General features: G+C 39.9%; 1 protein-coding gene across 1 annotated transcript in view; it reads right to left on the reverse strand.

The window, feature by feature from the left end:
* LOC126278367 (coiled-coil domain-containing protein 170) overlaps positions 1-16998 on the reverse strand; it is a 335535-nt gene that overhangs the window by 140933 nt on the left and 177604 nt on the right. The window contains exon 7 of the mRNA XM_049978435.1: positions 12526-12670. Coding sequence (XP_049834392.1) covers positions 12526-12670 — 145 coding nt within the window. The remainder of the gene's footprint in view (positions 1-12525; positions 12671-16998) is intronic.

The following is a 16998-nucleotide window of genomic DNA, read 5'->3' on the forward strand; positions in this document are numbered from 1 at the left end:
TCACACAAACAACTTCACTCTCCTCATTTCCAGTTTCCACGCAACTACTACTATTACTTAATCTCTCAAGCCTCCTTGTAAAGCATAGTATTCCTTGTTGCCAGTAAAAGATACTGGTTGTTTTTAACTGACCAACCACCACACTTAAGCTGCCTCTTCTTTGCGTACTCTGGAGTGACAGAATTGCACAAAGGTAGGTTCCTTTCCTTCTCAAGTTTTAGTTTCTTTGCTATATATGTAAACTCTGCTCACAACAGTGTTACTTTGGCTGCTAAAATTCATAACTTTTCTTCTAAGGTAACCCCCTGTTGTAGTAAAAAAGGCATGGTTGACCCTCTAACAATCACACAAAATGCAACATACAATAGAGAACAAAACTGAATGACAATGACGACACTTAAATATACTACTAATATAACAAACAGTTCTTATTATAACATAACCTTTCCTCCTGAATGGATACTCATGACTATAACTTTACATCCTTCAATACAATGTGTAATACTCCTTGCTCATGATGAACACAGCACCAGTTCCAAAGGGTACAAGCTAACATTCATTTTTTTAAATTCACAGGGCACTACCTGAGTCTACTTTCCTCATATTGCTCATACAAATACAATTAAAATACCTAACAAAAAACACATTGACTTGCCATGATGCTTGCAGCGTAGAAAAGAGAGAGAGAGAGAGAGAGAGAGAGAGAGAGAGAGAGAGAGAGAGAGAAAGCCACAATGGATGATGTTGACACTGTGAGCTGGGGCTGCTGATGTAGAGGTAGCAGCAACCCCTACTGAAGCAGTTAGGTGCTTCTAACACTACAATGTCAAGAGTGGTGGATGTATCAGGTGTTTGAAGGTCAGAATGAAGCACCACTTGCTTCACCTGGGCTTGGGTTGAGGGAATGATGGCTGTTGGAATGAAGCAGCAGACCACTAATGCAGACATCCATGAATGAATTAACCCTTTATTTATGTTAGGTACACATATGAGACCACCACTGGAGTGGGGGTTGTTGGTAATGGGGTGATGTACAGGGCCGAGGAAGCTATGTGTGCTGACGACAGCAGGGCCACCAAGGAGGAAGCATACACAGGCAGCACTGCCAGCTGATGTCAGCAAGGTTGCAGAAGCTGACAGAGGCTGTGCGCCGGTGGGTGGGGAGTGGCAGCCATGCCCAGGCTGCTTGCCTGTCTCAGGACTATGGGATACAACTCCAAGAAGGACAGTACTCAAACTGTAGCCCCCAGTATGATTGATGTCAAAGACATATGCCTGTGTTCCCCTGGGCAGTGATCAACAACTTGGTAGTCCACCAGGATCGGATGGCAGTGAGGGGGTAGCCAGGCAGCTACCAGTCCAGACTCAAACATGCATCCCTGGACACCCTCAGGAGGAAGTCACTCAGTAGGTCAGTAGCCAGCTTAAAGACACTGTTGAGAAACTGTGACATTATGCAGTCTAGCTTTCTCATGCAGTCAGCTTATATGGGCATCCTGTTGTAACTGAAAGCTGTCTCTACTTTCAGAAGTATGGGCGGTGTACTTTTCAGCATTGGTGTACTGAATATGTACTCTTACACTCTGAATATGTCTTCTTACTTCATAGCACTTCGTCAACAAGATGACACCCCTCTCCCTATGATGATGTTTCATTGCACTGGCGCCAGACATTCCATTACTCCAGACAGTTTTTTCTTAGGTTGCTGTTTAAGTTTCATCACAGTTATTTTGTGACCAATACAGATAAGAATGAACAAAGAGAAACTACCAGAATAATGTAGTGCTTAATTGAAATTAACAAGGTGGAGAATAAAGGTTACATGTGTTTCATATCTAATTTGACTCTTATGACACGGTGTTTATGGGATTCTTCCGCCATTATAGCAGGTTTTATGAAATAATGTGGCTTAATTGATGAATGTAGATACTATACACTGAGAAGACAAAAGTCATAGGATAGTGATATGTACAAACACAGATGGCAGTAGTTATCATGTTCACAAGGTATAAAAGGGCACGGCATTGGCAGAGCAGTCATCTGTACCCAATCAATTTACATGAAAAGGTCTACAACGTGATTACGACCGCACAATGGGAACTAACAGACTTCGAACGCAGAATGGTAGTTGGAGTTAAGTACTTGGGACATTCCATTTTGGAAATTGTTAGGAAATTCAGTATTCTGAGATCCATAGTGTCAAGAGTGTGCCAAGAATACCAAATTTCAGGCTTTACCTCTCACCACAGACACACAGTGTCTGTTGGCCCTCACTTAATGACTGAGGCCATCAGTGTTTGCTTAGAGTTGTCAGTGCTGTCAGACAAGTAACACTGCATGAAATAACACCAAAAATCAGTGTGGGATGTACAACAAATGTATCCACTAGGGCAATGAAGCAAAATTTGGCATTAATGGGGTATGGCAGAAGACAACTGACACAAGTGCCTTTGGTTACAGCACATCATCACCTGCAGTGCCTCTCCTGGGCTCATGAGCATATTGGTTGGAACCTACATGGCTGGAACATGGTGGCCCAGTCAGATGAGTCCAGATTTCAATTGGTAACAGCTGATGATAGGGTTTGAGTGTGGCGCACACCACACGAAGCTGAGGACTCAAGTTGTCAACAAGAGACTGTGTGAGCTGGCGGCATGGCCTATCTTTACATGGAATGGACTGGTCCTCTGGTCCAACTTAACCGATTATTGGCTTGAAATGGTTATGTTTGGCTGCTTGGAGACCACTGGCAGCTTCACAGACTTAATATTTCTGAACAACAATGGAATTTTTATTGATGGCAATGGGTCATGTCACCAAGCCACAACTGTTTGTAACTGGTTTGAAGAACATTCTAGACCAGGCTGTTCCAACCGAGCTCCAGGGAGCAGGAGAGCTCCGGAGTGCTCACTGCAGCAGCTCGAAGCCCGCGTGGAGGGGGAAAGCGAACTCACTGCCCCCTGGCCGCATGCAGCCGCAACAATCCGTGTTCAATGACAACTATGACTAGCCGTGGAAGCCCTGTACCTCTATTGGAGGATACCTTTCTATTCATTGAGAGGGATAGTCGTCCACAGTGTCTTGTATGTCATAAAGTATTTAATTCTGCGAAGAGGTACGATATGCAACGACATTATACACGTCTTCAGGCAGCGCACTACGATCAGGTAGAAGGCGTTATACACAGAGTACTGGTAGCCAGGCTTAAGAATGACATACCAGGAGACGTAAGTTTAAAAATGGTTTCGTAATACGGAGGGTATCAAAACATGCAATATAGTTCATGTCCTGTAATGCGTTTATAAGTTTCAGGTGAATGAGAGTGGAGAAAACACTACTGAATCTGCAATTCGAGCTAGCTACAGGGTTGGTCACATCACTGCGTCGAGTGGCAAGCAGTTGGTAGCAGTTGCAGAATGTTCGTTTCCAAGGGATGTGTAGGCAATTGAAGGGGTTTGCCTGTTGAAGCAAACAATGTCTCGATTTAGAGACACAGCTCAGGAAAAAGGCGGAGAACTTTATTGCATTTTTGCTAGCGCTTGACGAAAGCACCGACATATCGGACTGTGCTCAGCTTGCAGTCTTTGTGCGTGGTGTCAACATGAAGCTGCAAGTAACTGAAGAACTCTTGGAAGTGGTACCACTCGATTACACCACAACAGGATGTGACATTTTTGAAGCTGTTTGTAAATCAGTGGACAATATGAATTTGCCGTGGGATAAGCTCTATTCTGTAGCGACAGACGGTGCACCGTAAATGATCGGATGTCACCAAGATTTTGCTTCTCGTTTGAAAAATAAACTCAGTGAAGAATTCGGGAAAGACATTTTAACTCTTCACTGTTTTATTCACCAAGAGGCACTGTGTGCTGAAACGTAGAGCTAGGTGGCGTAATGAAAGATGTGAAGTGTCTGAATTTTGTGTGGCGTCACGGTATGAATGATTGCCAATTCAAAGTGTTCCTGAAAGATATGGAAGCGGAGTATGGGGATATACCTTACCACAGTACAGTTTGTTGGCTGAGTCGGGGAGAAGTTCGTGATGTTTTTTTTTGCCATTCATGAGGAAATATCCCTTTTTCTCAAAATGAAAGGGGAAGAAATGCGTTGTCTGAAAGATATAAAATGGATATCAGACCTGGCGTTCCTAGCTGATATAACTAGATATAACTATGCATCTGAATAATTTAAATCTGTCATTGCAGGGCAAAGGGCAGCTAATCATTGACATGCACGACCAGATCAAAGTGTTCATGCAAAAGTTATGTTTATTTGAGAGGCAGATGAGTAATGGACATTTAACGTTCTCCACTCGTCTTGCTTCTTTAAAACTACCTGAAGATACTACTTTCGGCGATTACCGAGCAAAGTTAAAGCAGCTCATCACGTCGTTTGAAACACGATTCCGATACCTCACTAGTTTGGGAATGGAACTTAAGGTGTTCAGCATTCCTTTTTCAGTTTCCCCCGATGACTTGTCATCGTTACTTCAATTGGAGATTATTGATTTGTCACGATGGTATCATTCATTACGGGAAAAAAAAAAAAAATTCCCAAGCTTCACAACAATGCCGCTCAGATCATGTGCATGCTTGGATCTACATATTGTTGTGAGCAGCTTTTCTCATCAATGAAAAGAGTAAAAAGTAAGGAACGATCGTTTCTTCAGCATGCAACAATGAAGGCCATCCTCCGCATTAACGCTGCGAACACTTTGACGCCTGATATTTCCAATCTTGTAATGAAAAGAAAATGTAAGCTACAGAGGCCCAATAAATTTGGTATGCAATTTCTTGTAAAACAGTTGTTTCTTATTTATTTCCTGAACATCGTATTTCCTGGTGTAGCATGTCACCATGTCTTAGCAGCTAAGAGTATGAGTTTGTCAATCTTGTAAGACGCAGCTGGCACATCAAAACACTTGCCTTGCTGCCTGCCTCAGCTAGCCGTACCATGTGCCGGCATGCCGGCCCACTTGAATGGCAACAGCGAGCGACGCGCTCCCTGGAGTAGGGAGCCCTCCGAGGCTCACAATGGAGCCGATGAGCTGGAAAAGCGTGTTCTAGACAATTCGAGCAAATGGTTTGGCACCCCAAATCACCCAACACGAATCCAATTGAACGTTTGTGGGACATAATCAAAAGGTCATTACTTGCAGAAACTCCTACACCAGCAATACTTCTGCAATTATGGTTCAAATGGCTCCAAGCACTGTGGGACTTAACATCTGAAGTCATCAGTCCCCTGGACTTAAGACTACTTAAACCTGACTAACATAAGGACATCACACACATCCATGCCTGAGGCAGAATTCAAACCTGCGACCATAGCAGCAGCGCAGTTCTGGACTGAAGCGCTTAGAATCGCTCAGCCATAGTGGTCGGCTGCAATTATGGATGGATATAGAAGCAGCATGGCTCATTATATCTGCAGGGGACTTGCTGCACTACACTGTGCAAAAGCAGGTCTGACAAGATGTTAGGAAGTACCCCATGACTTTTGCGACCTCAGTGTAATGCTTAATGTTATTGTAAGCAAATTTGGGAAACTTTGGAAAATCTACACTGGGATAACTGAAAGGGAATCTCAACCCCTGTCTCGCCAAAAACTTGAAGTTGCAGCTATTGGTTATACTAGATTTTGTACTTTCTATGGTGAGGCTTATGTGATGGCCATAACAGAGAATTACAATTATCAGTATATTTTCTGTTTGCTACACAACTCTCTAGTCTTAAAATTGCAAAAATCTGTTTATTCTTTGATCATGAGAGGGCAAAAACAGTGAATACTCCCAACAGTGTAGTAAAGCAGCAGCCACAATGATACGGTTCAATGGCTTTACTTTTGATTAACTTCTCATGGTTGGGATTCACAGTCATATAATATTTCTTAAAAGACGTCATATTCGCCGTTGACTGTATAAAATATTTATTGTTACTATTGCAGTTTCGGCCTTATGGCCATTTTCAAGACACTGCAAAGTCACCTAAACACAAAAATACAAAAGTGAAGCACAGGGTGTACATACATAACTAAGCAAACATTTCATTAAGAAAGTAGCTCAATTATAAAAAATGGAGATAAATGTACATTACTTACATTCTGTCAGAATATAAAACTATCTGGCATGAGTACATGTTATCGTCAAAATGCAGCTTTTTGGCTATGAGAGTCCCACAAGATACGCTGAGTATGACACTTATTACATCGTAATATGTTGTTAAATATATACTGAACTGTCGATGTTACCATTGTTCTAATAATCTATCACACATACAAGTTCAGGTACACTGACAACATGTGGAGCTAAGTCAGTTGGCGCAAAAATACATTTACTAAAGATACTGCCTGTGCACGTAGCAAAGATAGTGCACACCAAGGATACAACTTATAAGCTTTATATCATGTTGTTGTTGTTGTCTTCAGTCCTGAGACTGGTTTGATGCAGCTCTCCATGCTACTCTATCCTGTGCAAGCTGCTTCATCTCCCAGTACCTACTGCAACCTACATCCTTCTGAATCTGCTTAGTGTACTCATCTCTCGGTCTCCCTCTACGATTTTTACCCTCCACGCTGCCCTCCAATGCTAAATTTGTGATCCCTTGATGCCTCAAAACATGTCCTACCAACCGATCCCTTCTTCTAGTCAAGTTGTGCCACAAACTTCTCTTCTCCCCAATCCTATTCAATACCTCCTCATTAGTTACATATTCTTCTGTAGCACCACATTTCGAAAGCTTCTATTCTCTTCTTGTCCAAACTAGTTATCGTCCATGTTTCACTTCCATACATGGCTACACTCCAAACAAATACTTTCAGAAACGACTTCCTGATACATAAATCTATATTCGATGTTAACAAATTTCTCTTCTTCAGAAACGCTTTCCTTGCCATTGCCAGTCTACATTTTATATCCTCTCTACTTCGACCATCATCAGTTATTTTACTTCCTAAATAGCAAAACTCCTTTACTACTTTAAGTGTCTCATTTCCTAATCTAATTCCCTCAGCATCACCCGATTTAATTTGACTACATTCCATTATCCTCGTTTTGCTTTTGTTAATGTTCATCTTATATCCTCCTTTCAAGACACTGTCCATTCCGTTCAACTGCTCTTCCAAGTCCTTTGCCGTCTCTGACAGAATTACAATGTCATCGGCGAACCTCAAGGTTTTTACTTCGTCTCCATGAATTTTAATACCTACTCCAAATTTTTCTTTTGTTTCCTTTACTGCTTGCTCAATATACAGATTGAATAACATCGGGGAGAGGCTACAACCCTGTCTCACTCCTTTCCCAACCACTGCTTCCCTTTCATGCCCCTCGACTCTTATTACTGCCATCTGGTTTCTGTACAAATTATAAATAGCCTTTCGCTCCCTGTATTTTACCCCTGCCACCTTTAGAATTTGAAAAAGAGTATTCCAGTCAACATTGTCAAAAGCTTTCTCTAAGTCTACAAATGCTAGAAACGTAGGTTTGCCTTTTCTTAATCTTTCTTCTAAGATAAGTCGTAAGGTCAGTATTGCCTCACGGGTTCCAACATTTCGACGGAATCCAAACTGATCCTCCCCGAGGTCTGCATCTACCAGTTTTTCCATTCGTCTGTAAAGAATTCGCGTTAGTATTTTGCAGCCGTGGCTTATTAAACTGATAGTTCGGTAATTTTCACATCTGTCAGCACCTGCTTTCTTTGGGATTGGAATTATTATATTCTCATACATCTTGCTCACCAGCTGGTAGAGTTTTGTCATGACTGGCTCTCCCAAGGCCGTCAGTAGTTCTAATGGAATGTTGTCTACTCCGGGGGCCTTGTTTCGACTCAGGTCTTTCAGTGCTCTGTCAAACTCTTCACGCAGTATCGTATCTCCCATTTCGTCTTCATCTACATCCTCTTCTATTTCCATAATATTGTCCTCAAGTACATCGCCCTTGTATAAACCTTCTATATACTCCTTCCACCTTTCTGCCTTCCCTTCTTTGCTTAGAACTGGGCTGCCATCTGAGCTCTTGATATTCATACACGTGGTTCTCTTCTCTCCAAAGGTCTCTTTAATTTTCCTGTAGGCAGTATCTATCTTACCCCTAGTGAGATAAGCTTCTACATCCTTACATTTGTCCTCTAGCCATCCCTGTTTAGCCATTTTGCACTTCCTGTCGATCTCATTTTTGAGACGTTTGTATTCCTTTTTACCTGCTTCATTTACTGCATTTTTATATTTTCTCCTTTCATCAATTAAATTCAATATTTCTTCTGTTACCCAAGGATTTCTAGCAGCCCTCGTCTTTGTACCTACTTTATCCTCTGCTGCCTTCACTACTACATCCCTCAGAGCTACCCATTCTTCTTCTACTGTATTTCTTTCCCCTATTCCTGTCAATTGTTCCCTTATGCTCTCTCTGAAACTCTGTACAACCTCTGGTTCTTTCAGTTTATCCAGGTCCCATCTCCTTAATTTCCCACATTTTTGCAGTTTCTTCAGTTTTAATCTACAGGTCATAACCAATAGATTGTGGTCAGAGTCCACATCTGCCCCTGGAAATGTCTTACAACTTAAAACCTGGTTCCTAAATCTCTGTCTTACCATTATATAATCTATCTGATACCTTTTAGTATCTCCAGGGTTCTTCCACGTATACAACCTTCTTTCATGATTCTTAGCTATGATTAAGTTGTGCTCTGTGCAAAATTCTATTAGGCGGCTTCCTCTTTCATTACTTAGCCCCAATCCATATTCACCTACTATGTTTCCTTCTCTCCCTTTTCCTACACTCGAATTCCAGTCACCCATTACTATTAAATTTTCGTCTCCCTTCACTATCTGAATAACTTCTTTTATTTCATCGTACATTTCTTCAATTTCTTCATCATCTGCAGAGCTAGTTGGCATATAAACTTGTACTACTGTAGTAGGTGTGGGCTTCGTATCTATCTTGGCCACAATAATGCGTTCACTATGCTGTTTGTAGTAGCTTACCCGCATTCCTATTTTCCTACTCATTATTAAACCTACTCCTGCATTACCCCTATTTGATTTTGTGTTTATAACCCTGTAGTCACCTGACCAGAAGTCTTGTTCCTCCTGCCACCGAACTTCACTAATTTCCACTATATCTAACTGTAACCTATCCATTTCCCTTTTTAAATTTTCTAACCTACCTGCCCGATTAAGGGATCTGACATTCCACACTCCGATCCGCAGAACGCCAGTTTTCTTTCTCCTGATAACGACATCCTCCTGAGTAGTCCCCGCCCAGAGATCCGAATGGGGGACTATTTTACCTCCGGAATATTTTACCCAAGAGGATGCCATCATCATTTAATCATACAGTAAAGCTGCATGTCCTCGGGAAAAATTACGGCTGTAGTTTCCCCTTGCTTTCAGCCGTTCGCAGTACCAGCACAGCAAGGCCGTTTTGGTTAATGTTGCAAGGCCAGATCAGTCAATCATCCAGACTGTTGCCCCTGAAACTACTGAAAAGGCTGCTGCCCCTCTTCAGGAACCACACGTTTGTCTGGTCTCTCAACAGATACCCCTCCGTTGTGGTTGTACCTACGGTACGGCCATCTGTATCGCTGAGGCATGCAAGCCTCCCCACCAACGGCAAGGTACATGGTTCATGGGGAGCTTACTAAATAGTGCTATGATTGTAATGGGCAGTAGGCTAGGATGGGAATATTTATTTATAACATAATAAAGGATAATACATGTGTTATCTGTTAATAAGCTCCCACATTGACTTAAGTGCTCGTAAATGAGATGAAGACAGAGCTCTGATATATAATACTTTGTATGTGTATAAATTTTATAAATATAAATGGCTTTACGTTTGTTGCCATGTGATTCAAGAATCGTCAACCATTCCTTGATTTCATCCATGACCCCCACACAGAGATGCAGTTTGAACTTCTGGTATGTGGAATAACTATCACTTCATTCTTTCTTTCAATCCATCCTGGGTTTTATATTGTTTGATTTCATTTCTGGTAGTTTTAATATCCCAGCAGGAAAAACACATGTCACATTTTTATTGTTTTATATCAACAGTAACCCCAGAAATGTTGCAGATCATGCAGTTATCTACAGTGAAGTCCTACCAGGCAAAAACCACTGCACAAACATCCAGTTAGATCTTGATAAGATATGACTACAATATAGATGAGCACAATTGGAATCAGCCAACTCATACAAATACCTGAGTTTAGCAATTTGTGGGGATACAAAATAGAATGCTCACATAGGCTCAGTTGTATGTAAAGCCTGTGTCAGACTCCAAATATAATGCAGTCACTTACCAAAGGATGTTGCTTAGAAAACACATATGTGACTCACCCTATAACACTGCTCAAGTGTGTGGGATCTTCATCAAATAGGTCAATGGTACTGAAGATATACAAATAGAGGCAGCAAAAGTGGCCTGTCAGATGTTTGTGGACAGAAACCTACTATTCTGCAAAATCTACTTACAAAGTTTCAAGAACATGTATTAAGCTGAGAATTTAAGAATATATCACAACACCTTACATATTGCTCCTGTTGGGGCCGTGGAAACAAGATTAGACTAATTACGGCAACCGTGAAGGCATTTATGCAATCATTCTTCCCATGTTCCATATGAGAATGGAACAGGAAGAAACAATAATATATGGCATGATGGGGAGTTCTTGATGCCACACACTTCTCAGTGGTTTTCAAAGCAAGGATGTAAATGCAGACTGAAACAAAGGGCCAACCACAACAGAACAGACATTGGTGTTGCATAACAACAGTGTGTCCAGCTTCAGCTATCTGCTGATCCATTAGCAACCATCCATGAAAGAGGGGGCAATGCTGTGCATTCCCACCCTGTCTTTCGCAAGATTCTTCATTTTTCTGAATCAAATGAGCATGTAAAGGACACTGCAAACATTGTGAAAGAGGCTTTGATGAAAGCCCTATATGTTGTTCCAGAGGAGGTCTTTCAGCATGCTCAATTAACAAGGAATATCTGCTGCAAAAAGGATGTTGATATTGGTAGTTACTTCCTTAAATGAATTTCACCCCAGCTTTGTATGAGGTCTGAGGCAATTGCTGAAATATATTTTGTTTTGCAGCAAATTGCAACTATGTTTGAATTTACCCTTGGTCATGTTTTGGAAGGAAAGCAGGAGGGAAGGAAGGAAGGAAGAAAGGAAGATTAGGGTTTAAGATGCAATCAACAATGAGATAACTGAAGGGAGTCATATTCAAGTGAAGTCTGTCCACAACAACGTGGTTGCAGGAGAGCTATTGCAGAACATGTAACAAGGTGAACAACACCTAGGTATCTGCTGCTCCATATTGTCCTTTTCAGCAATGATACCTTCAAACACCATAGGTGTGAACTTAATGATAGAATGTGTGCTTTATTTCACACCTGGCATCAAATTGTGCTTATCAGTACTACTTTTTGTCTGTTCCCTTTTCCCTGTATCACCCCTCATTAATGTTATTTTCTCCTTTTCTTGCCCCTTCATACTTAATTTTCCTCTTTCAACTCTCATTTAGTTCCTGCAACATATCTCGCAGTCTTTATTTTTCTGTAGCTCATTTACGATTATCTATTTATTCTGTTCTTTACCCCTCCCCGCCACTCCCCAGCCCCCCCCCCCCTCCCCCTCGTCAGGTCGCCCACACTGCTACCCGTGCCGCCCCCACCAGCCAGCCTGCATTCTATGTAGCACGCATGTCCGCGTCATCGTATTTTATACGTTTCTGTCTGGCACATAGATAATTAACACATACCTACGAGAAAAGTTGCGCCCATTCTAGTGATCTCAATATATTATTCTGTCTGGCATTTGTTTGCGAAAAGTTGTGATTGTACATAGAATCTTTGAGGTCGACAGTAAAGGAAGATTGACTTAATGGCTTAGCTCTGTTGAACACTCACCCTGACATTGATTGTCCTATTGCTGATGGAATTAACCAATTTGCCAGGAAGAATAGGTGCATAGAATTCATCATTTAAGGAAGAGAGCCACAATTTTAACTTTTTTATATCATAAGATGACTTTGTCTTGTATGTGTGTATAATCAGTGTAAATAAAACTTTCTTAAACTTTGCATGCGACTTGATTATTTCTTATTACATATGGAAAATATGTGCTTACTGAGATATGATTTTATGTTTCACATCAGTAGCTCATCACACTTTAAACAAAAAAGTCTGCAGCTCATAATGTGTTTTTCTTTTGGTGGGACAAGTAGCTTGAACCACTTGCCAGTATAAGAGCAACGGAATCCAAGAGGTTAATGATAACTTACTGAAGAACTACATATTTGAAAAGAACAATATTGCACCAATCTTAGGTGAAACTTTCTTCAATTCCCCCCCCCCCCCCCCCCCCCCCCTCCAGAAACAGACACACACACACACACACACACACACACACACACACACAAAATGTGTGTGTGTGTGTGAGAGAGAGATCCAAACACTTTTCACTTTAAAACACTAGACCTAAAACAATGCTTTTGCAAGATATAACTCACTTACATTACCTTTTAGCTGAATGACTAGACCCTCTTGAGTCGTAAGACTGTTTGTGACAGAACCTAGGCTTCTACTTGTAGCAGAAAATTTATCCCGAAGATCTGCAACTTCCCGTTCTAAGGCCCTTTGTTGCAATTCTAGATTGTCCTTTTCCTGGAATAAAGGAATATGGTGATAAAAACTCTCAAAAATTTGTAAACCATGTAAGAAACAAATCATTATTTTACTTATACAAGATGCATATCACTGTTTTTTTATTTCATATGAACATGGTATTCAAGAAACTAGTGCAGCATATGTACATTTGTAGTAAATCTAAAATACTACTAGCATCTCAAAATGAGTAATGCTTCTTTCACAAAAATAATCAATTTTTGAAAATGCAACATAACTGGCAGTCTTTCCTTCTCATTCCATCTGGAAAGCCTTACCCAATCTGGGGCTCTGGTTGACTTCTACAAACTCTCCTCCTCATTTCCTTAACCTCACCAGTCCTATTCTTCATCCCTCTTCCTTTCCCTTCAACCCTTCTCCCAGAAGAAACCACTGGCTCCAAAAGCTTGTAAATTTCCTTAAACTTTGTATGTGCATTCTCCCCTCCTGCCTCTTGCTGAGTACATTTTAATCTAAACTGAGTAATGCATAGTTCACAGATTTCTATTAAATCCATTCTATTAAATACAATACAGTTGGAGGACTACTATAGCTAATCATCCATAACTGCAGAGAAATTGTCACAGTGACCACACACTTCCACAAATTAAAAATAGTGGGAAAGCCACTATTTTAGGACAAAATATTGTTTCCTTAATGATATCAAGTATTTACTATATATTATTGTCTACTCCTAGTCTAACATTCACACAAATGTTCATGAAGATTATGAAGAATGAAGGAAGATTACAGTTTAATGTCCTGTTGATGACAAAGTCTTTATAGATGGATCAGTGGCACAGGTTGGACAAAGATGGGGCAGAAAGTTAGATGTAATCTTTCCAAAGGAACAAATCAATAATACACCTTAAGCAATTTAAAGAAAACCACAGAAAACCAAGGAACTGTGGAAAATTCTATACAGGTGTATGGGTATTTCAGTCTACATCATTTGACTATTATTTCAGGGTCTTGATCATTGTGCCAATTTGCTTGGTGATTAAGATTACAAAGAGAAGTCAAACGTATCAGATCCAGTAGTTTCTTCTCTTGTGTTACAAGATGTGCCAATGTCATTAAGTGACAAGCCATCAAAAGAGATGGAAGCTGAAAGAATAGCAGTTGTATATTATACTCTGTATTCAACTTTGTTAGTGGTGAATCTCTGCTTTTACACTGTGCAGAATGTTCATCTCCGGCTGTTTATGGGTGTGTCTGACACATACTTTCAACTGCAGATAGATTCATTAGAATCAAGTTTCCTTGCTTTGCGTATTTGCTGCTTGCAGTAACACTCTGTCACTGAGTTTTCTGCATCATGTTGTCGGCCCGCAGAAGGGAAATTAATAGTTAGAAGTTTAACCAATAACATGGTGCAAATATTTCTTTTAGTTTATCAGTCTCATAATGCAGATGTCAGAAGAAAGTGAAATCAAATAGTGAGTTCTACATTTCAGTAGAAGGAATTTCAGAAACTGGAAATTTCAAATGAAAGATATGTTGCATGTATTAGATTTGTTGGATCTTACTGCAGAAAAAATTGTAGAACAAGCGACATTTCTCAAAAGTGGCATGGAAAAGGAGAAAGAGGAAAGGATACTGTGATTGCAGAAAAAAATAGACAAAAATGTATGCTCTGATATTAGCCTGAAACTCCTGAACAGCTGCTCCCTGACAAAATACTACAAATCTGGAATGACAGGTTCGGTCATTAGAATTATACAAAGCTTAAAAGTGCTTCAGAGCTTCATGGAAGGAATAAATGTTGAAAACAGGGAGACGTCAGAATGCTGCACCATCTACATGGAATGTAAACAAACAAGATTTCTGTACGATGAGAAGTGAATGAAAGCAGAAAAGCAACTAGAGTTAGTTCATAGTGATGTTATGGGTCCTATTATTCCCACGCCTTATGACAGAAAGAGGTATGTCATTACATTTATAAATGACTCTACTGATTTTAAAGCTGTTTGTACAGGGTGGAACAGTTAAAAGTAGCCCATATCCCCTTTGAATGCAAATGCAATATTTTGACTTCTGACACAGAGTGAACGAGTTCGGTTAAAGAAACATGCAAAAATTTCAGTGTCAGATATCCTGATAGGGGACTAACAGCAAAGAGAGCAACACAGAGTCTGTATAAAAACTGGAGCACTTATTCATCTGTGAAAAATGTAAAACAACAAAGAATTCCTTCAGTTTACACACCAGAAGTTATTGCAGACACTCGCCAAAGAATTATTCAGAGCCCAAAGAAGTCTACATGTAAACTGGTCCAATAGGCACATGTAACTAGGAGGAGCTGACTGTGGATATTGAAAAGTCTTAATTGGAATATCACGTGATGATTGTGTAGCAATTACAGGATTATGACAATGAGATACATGTGGATTACTGAACATGGCTTGGTTTGTAAGACCCTTTCCATTACATCATGAATAATAAAGCATGGTTTCACCTTTCCGGCCATGTGAACTCACAGAATGTGAGGTACTGGGCAATGGAGGATCCTAACACTGTACATCAGTAACCAATCCATGATGAAAAAAATCAGCATTTGGTGTGGAAATGTGCATCATTGGACCAATATTTTTTGATACTATCCTCGAAATGGTTGCATATATGGAAATTTTTGATACATTGTGTGCCCAGCTAACTGAATGTGAAAGACAATACTGCATCTTCCAGCAAGATGTGGCAACATGCCACACGCCTCAGCTATTCCTGGAATGATGTCTTCACTGAGGAATGAACTGTCAGCAAACATTTATGGCCAACACATTTGCCAGATCTAACAACACTTGATTTTTTCTGTGGGGCATTTGAAGAGCAGGCTCTACAAAATAAATCCACACACAGTACATGAACTGAAAGACATCATCCATGCCGCCATCAATATCTGAACTTTATGCCAGGTGTATCTGAATATGCTTAGATGTGCACAGGTGTATAATTATATCACAGGGGATCACCTTCAACATCTTATATCTATATATTTATTGTAAATAAATTGTAAGTCTATTTCTGCTCCTCATTTCTGTAATTTTACTTATTTCCTTTATACTTACACGGGCTACTTTTCTCTCTGCCATCCTGTATGATGAATAATTAATACAAAGTGCTGGAATATTTCAAACAGCACAAAGGCATGGCCATTGTACATTTCAGTTTGAGGATGAACAGATTTTTCTGAGACAATGGAGGTGAGTATTTGCCCAGTGAAATAAAACCTTTTATACAGTATGAACTGACCATCAAATATACACCATAAAAAAGAATCGTTCAACACATGAATAGGAACTTTAATAACAAAGCATGCTGTATGCTTCTGAACTGTAAAACTGGAAAATTATTTCAGCTAGAAGCCGTACTGACTGTCATTTACTTGATACACTGAACACTGCAGAGTGCACCAAAAGTGGGAATTCAAGCTACTCTGAGGCATGGTTAGATGCCACACACACAGAAACTGAAATTTCTGTGGCATATTGTTGCCTTCTTGGAGAACTGATTATAATAAAATTTGAATCCAGAATAGAGAAATGTTTCACAGTTGGTTACTGTGTTGTTAGCTGCAACAGGTAGAAGACATGCTTTGTTGGTGCTGCACTATTTTAGCAATTTTCACTGAGATAAACTCATGCTCCAGTGTGCTTCTTCAGCACACTAGCATATAAGTGTGCACAGAATCAGCTAAGTAAAAAACCTGTGCAATACGCATGTTTATTTATATATAAAAGTCCAACTATGGAAATCTCCTTAGTGTGAGACTGTGTTTACAAGAACCATGTGCTGATTTGAAGTTCTAAATTCACTTATTTTACTGATCACATTGCTTATGTATAATCTTTCACTGATTATACCAATACTTGTCTGTATTGTGATACATTGTGAAATTTCGAACATTCGCAAGTGCCGCAATAAACTCGTACATTATTGTCAATTATAGGCTTAAACTTAGTTCTGCTCTTTCAAAATGTTTGAGAACAGTAGGCATATGCTAATTCAAAACAATCATTCCTAATTTCATTGTACAATTACAAGAGAAATATATTATTTTTGAGAATTTTGGGACACTTACAAAACTATATTTATATGAGTTATCAGTGTGAGTGTTTTGGATACACAATTTATTTTGTAGCATATCAGCATTTGTGATTCACAGTTCTGCCAAGAATACATCACATCTGAATTTCATTGTATATCAATGAAAATAAATGTGCCTTTTTTGAGAATTTTTAGGAGCTACCATTGTCCTTTGCATAATTTACAAGTAATTTGTGGTAAATTGGCATTTGTTATTTGGTTATGATAGCAGATATTCTAAC

Source organism: Schistocerca gregaria, chromosome 6 (genome assembly GCF_023897955.1).
Source record: "Schistocerca gregaria isolate iqSchGreg1 chromosome 6, iqSchGreg1.2, whole genome shotgun sequence".
NCBI classification, from domain to species: Eukaryota; Metazoa; Arthropoda; class Insecta; order Orthoptera; family Acrididae; genus Schistocerca; species Schistocerca gregaria.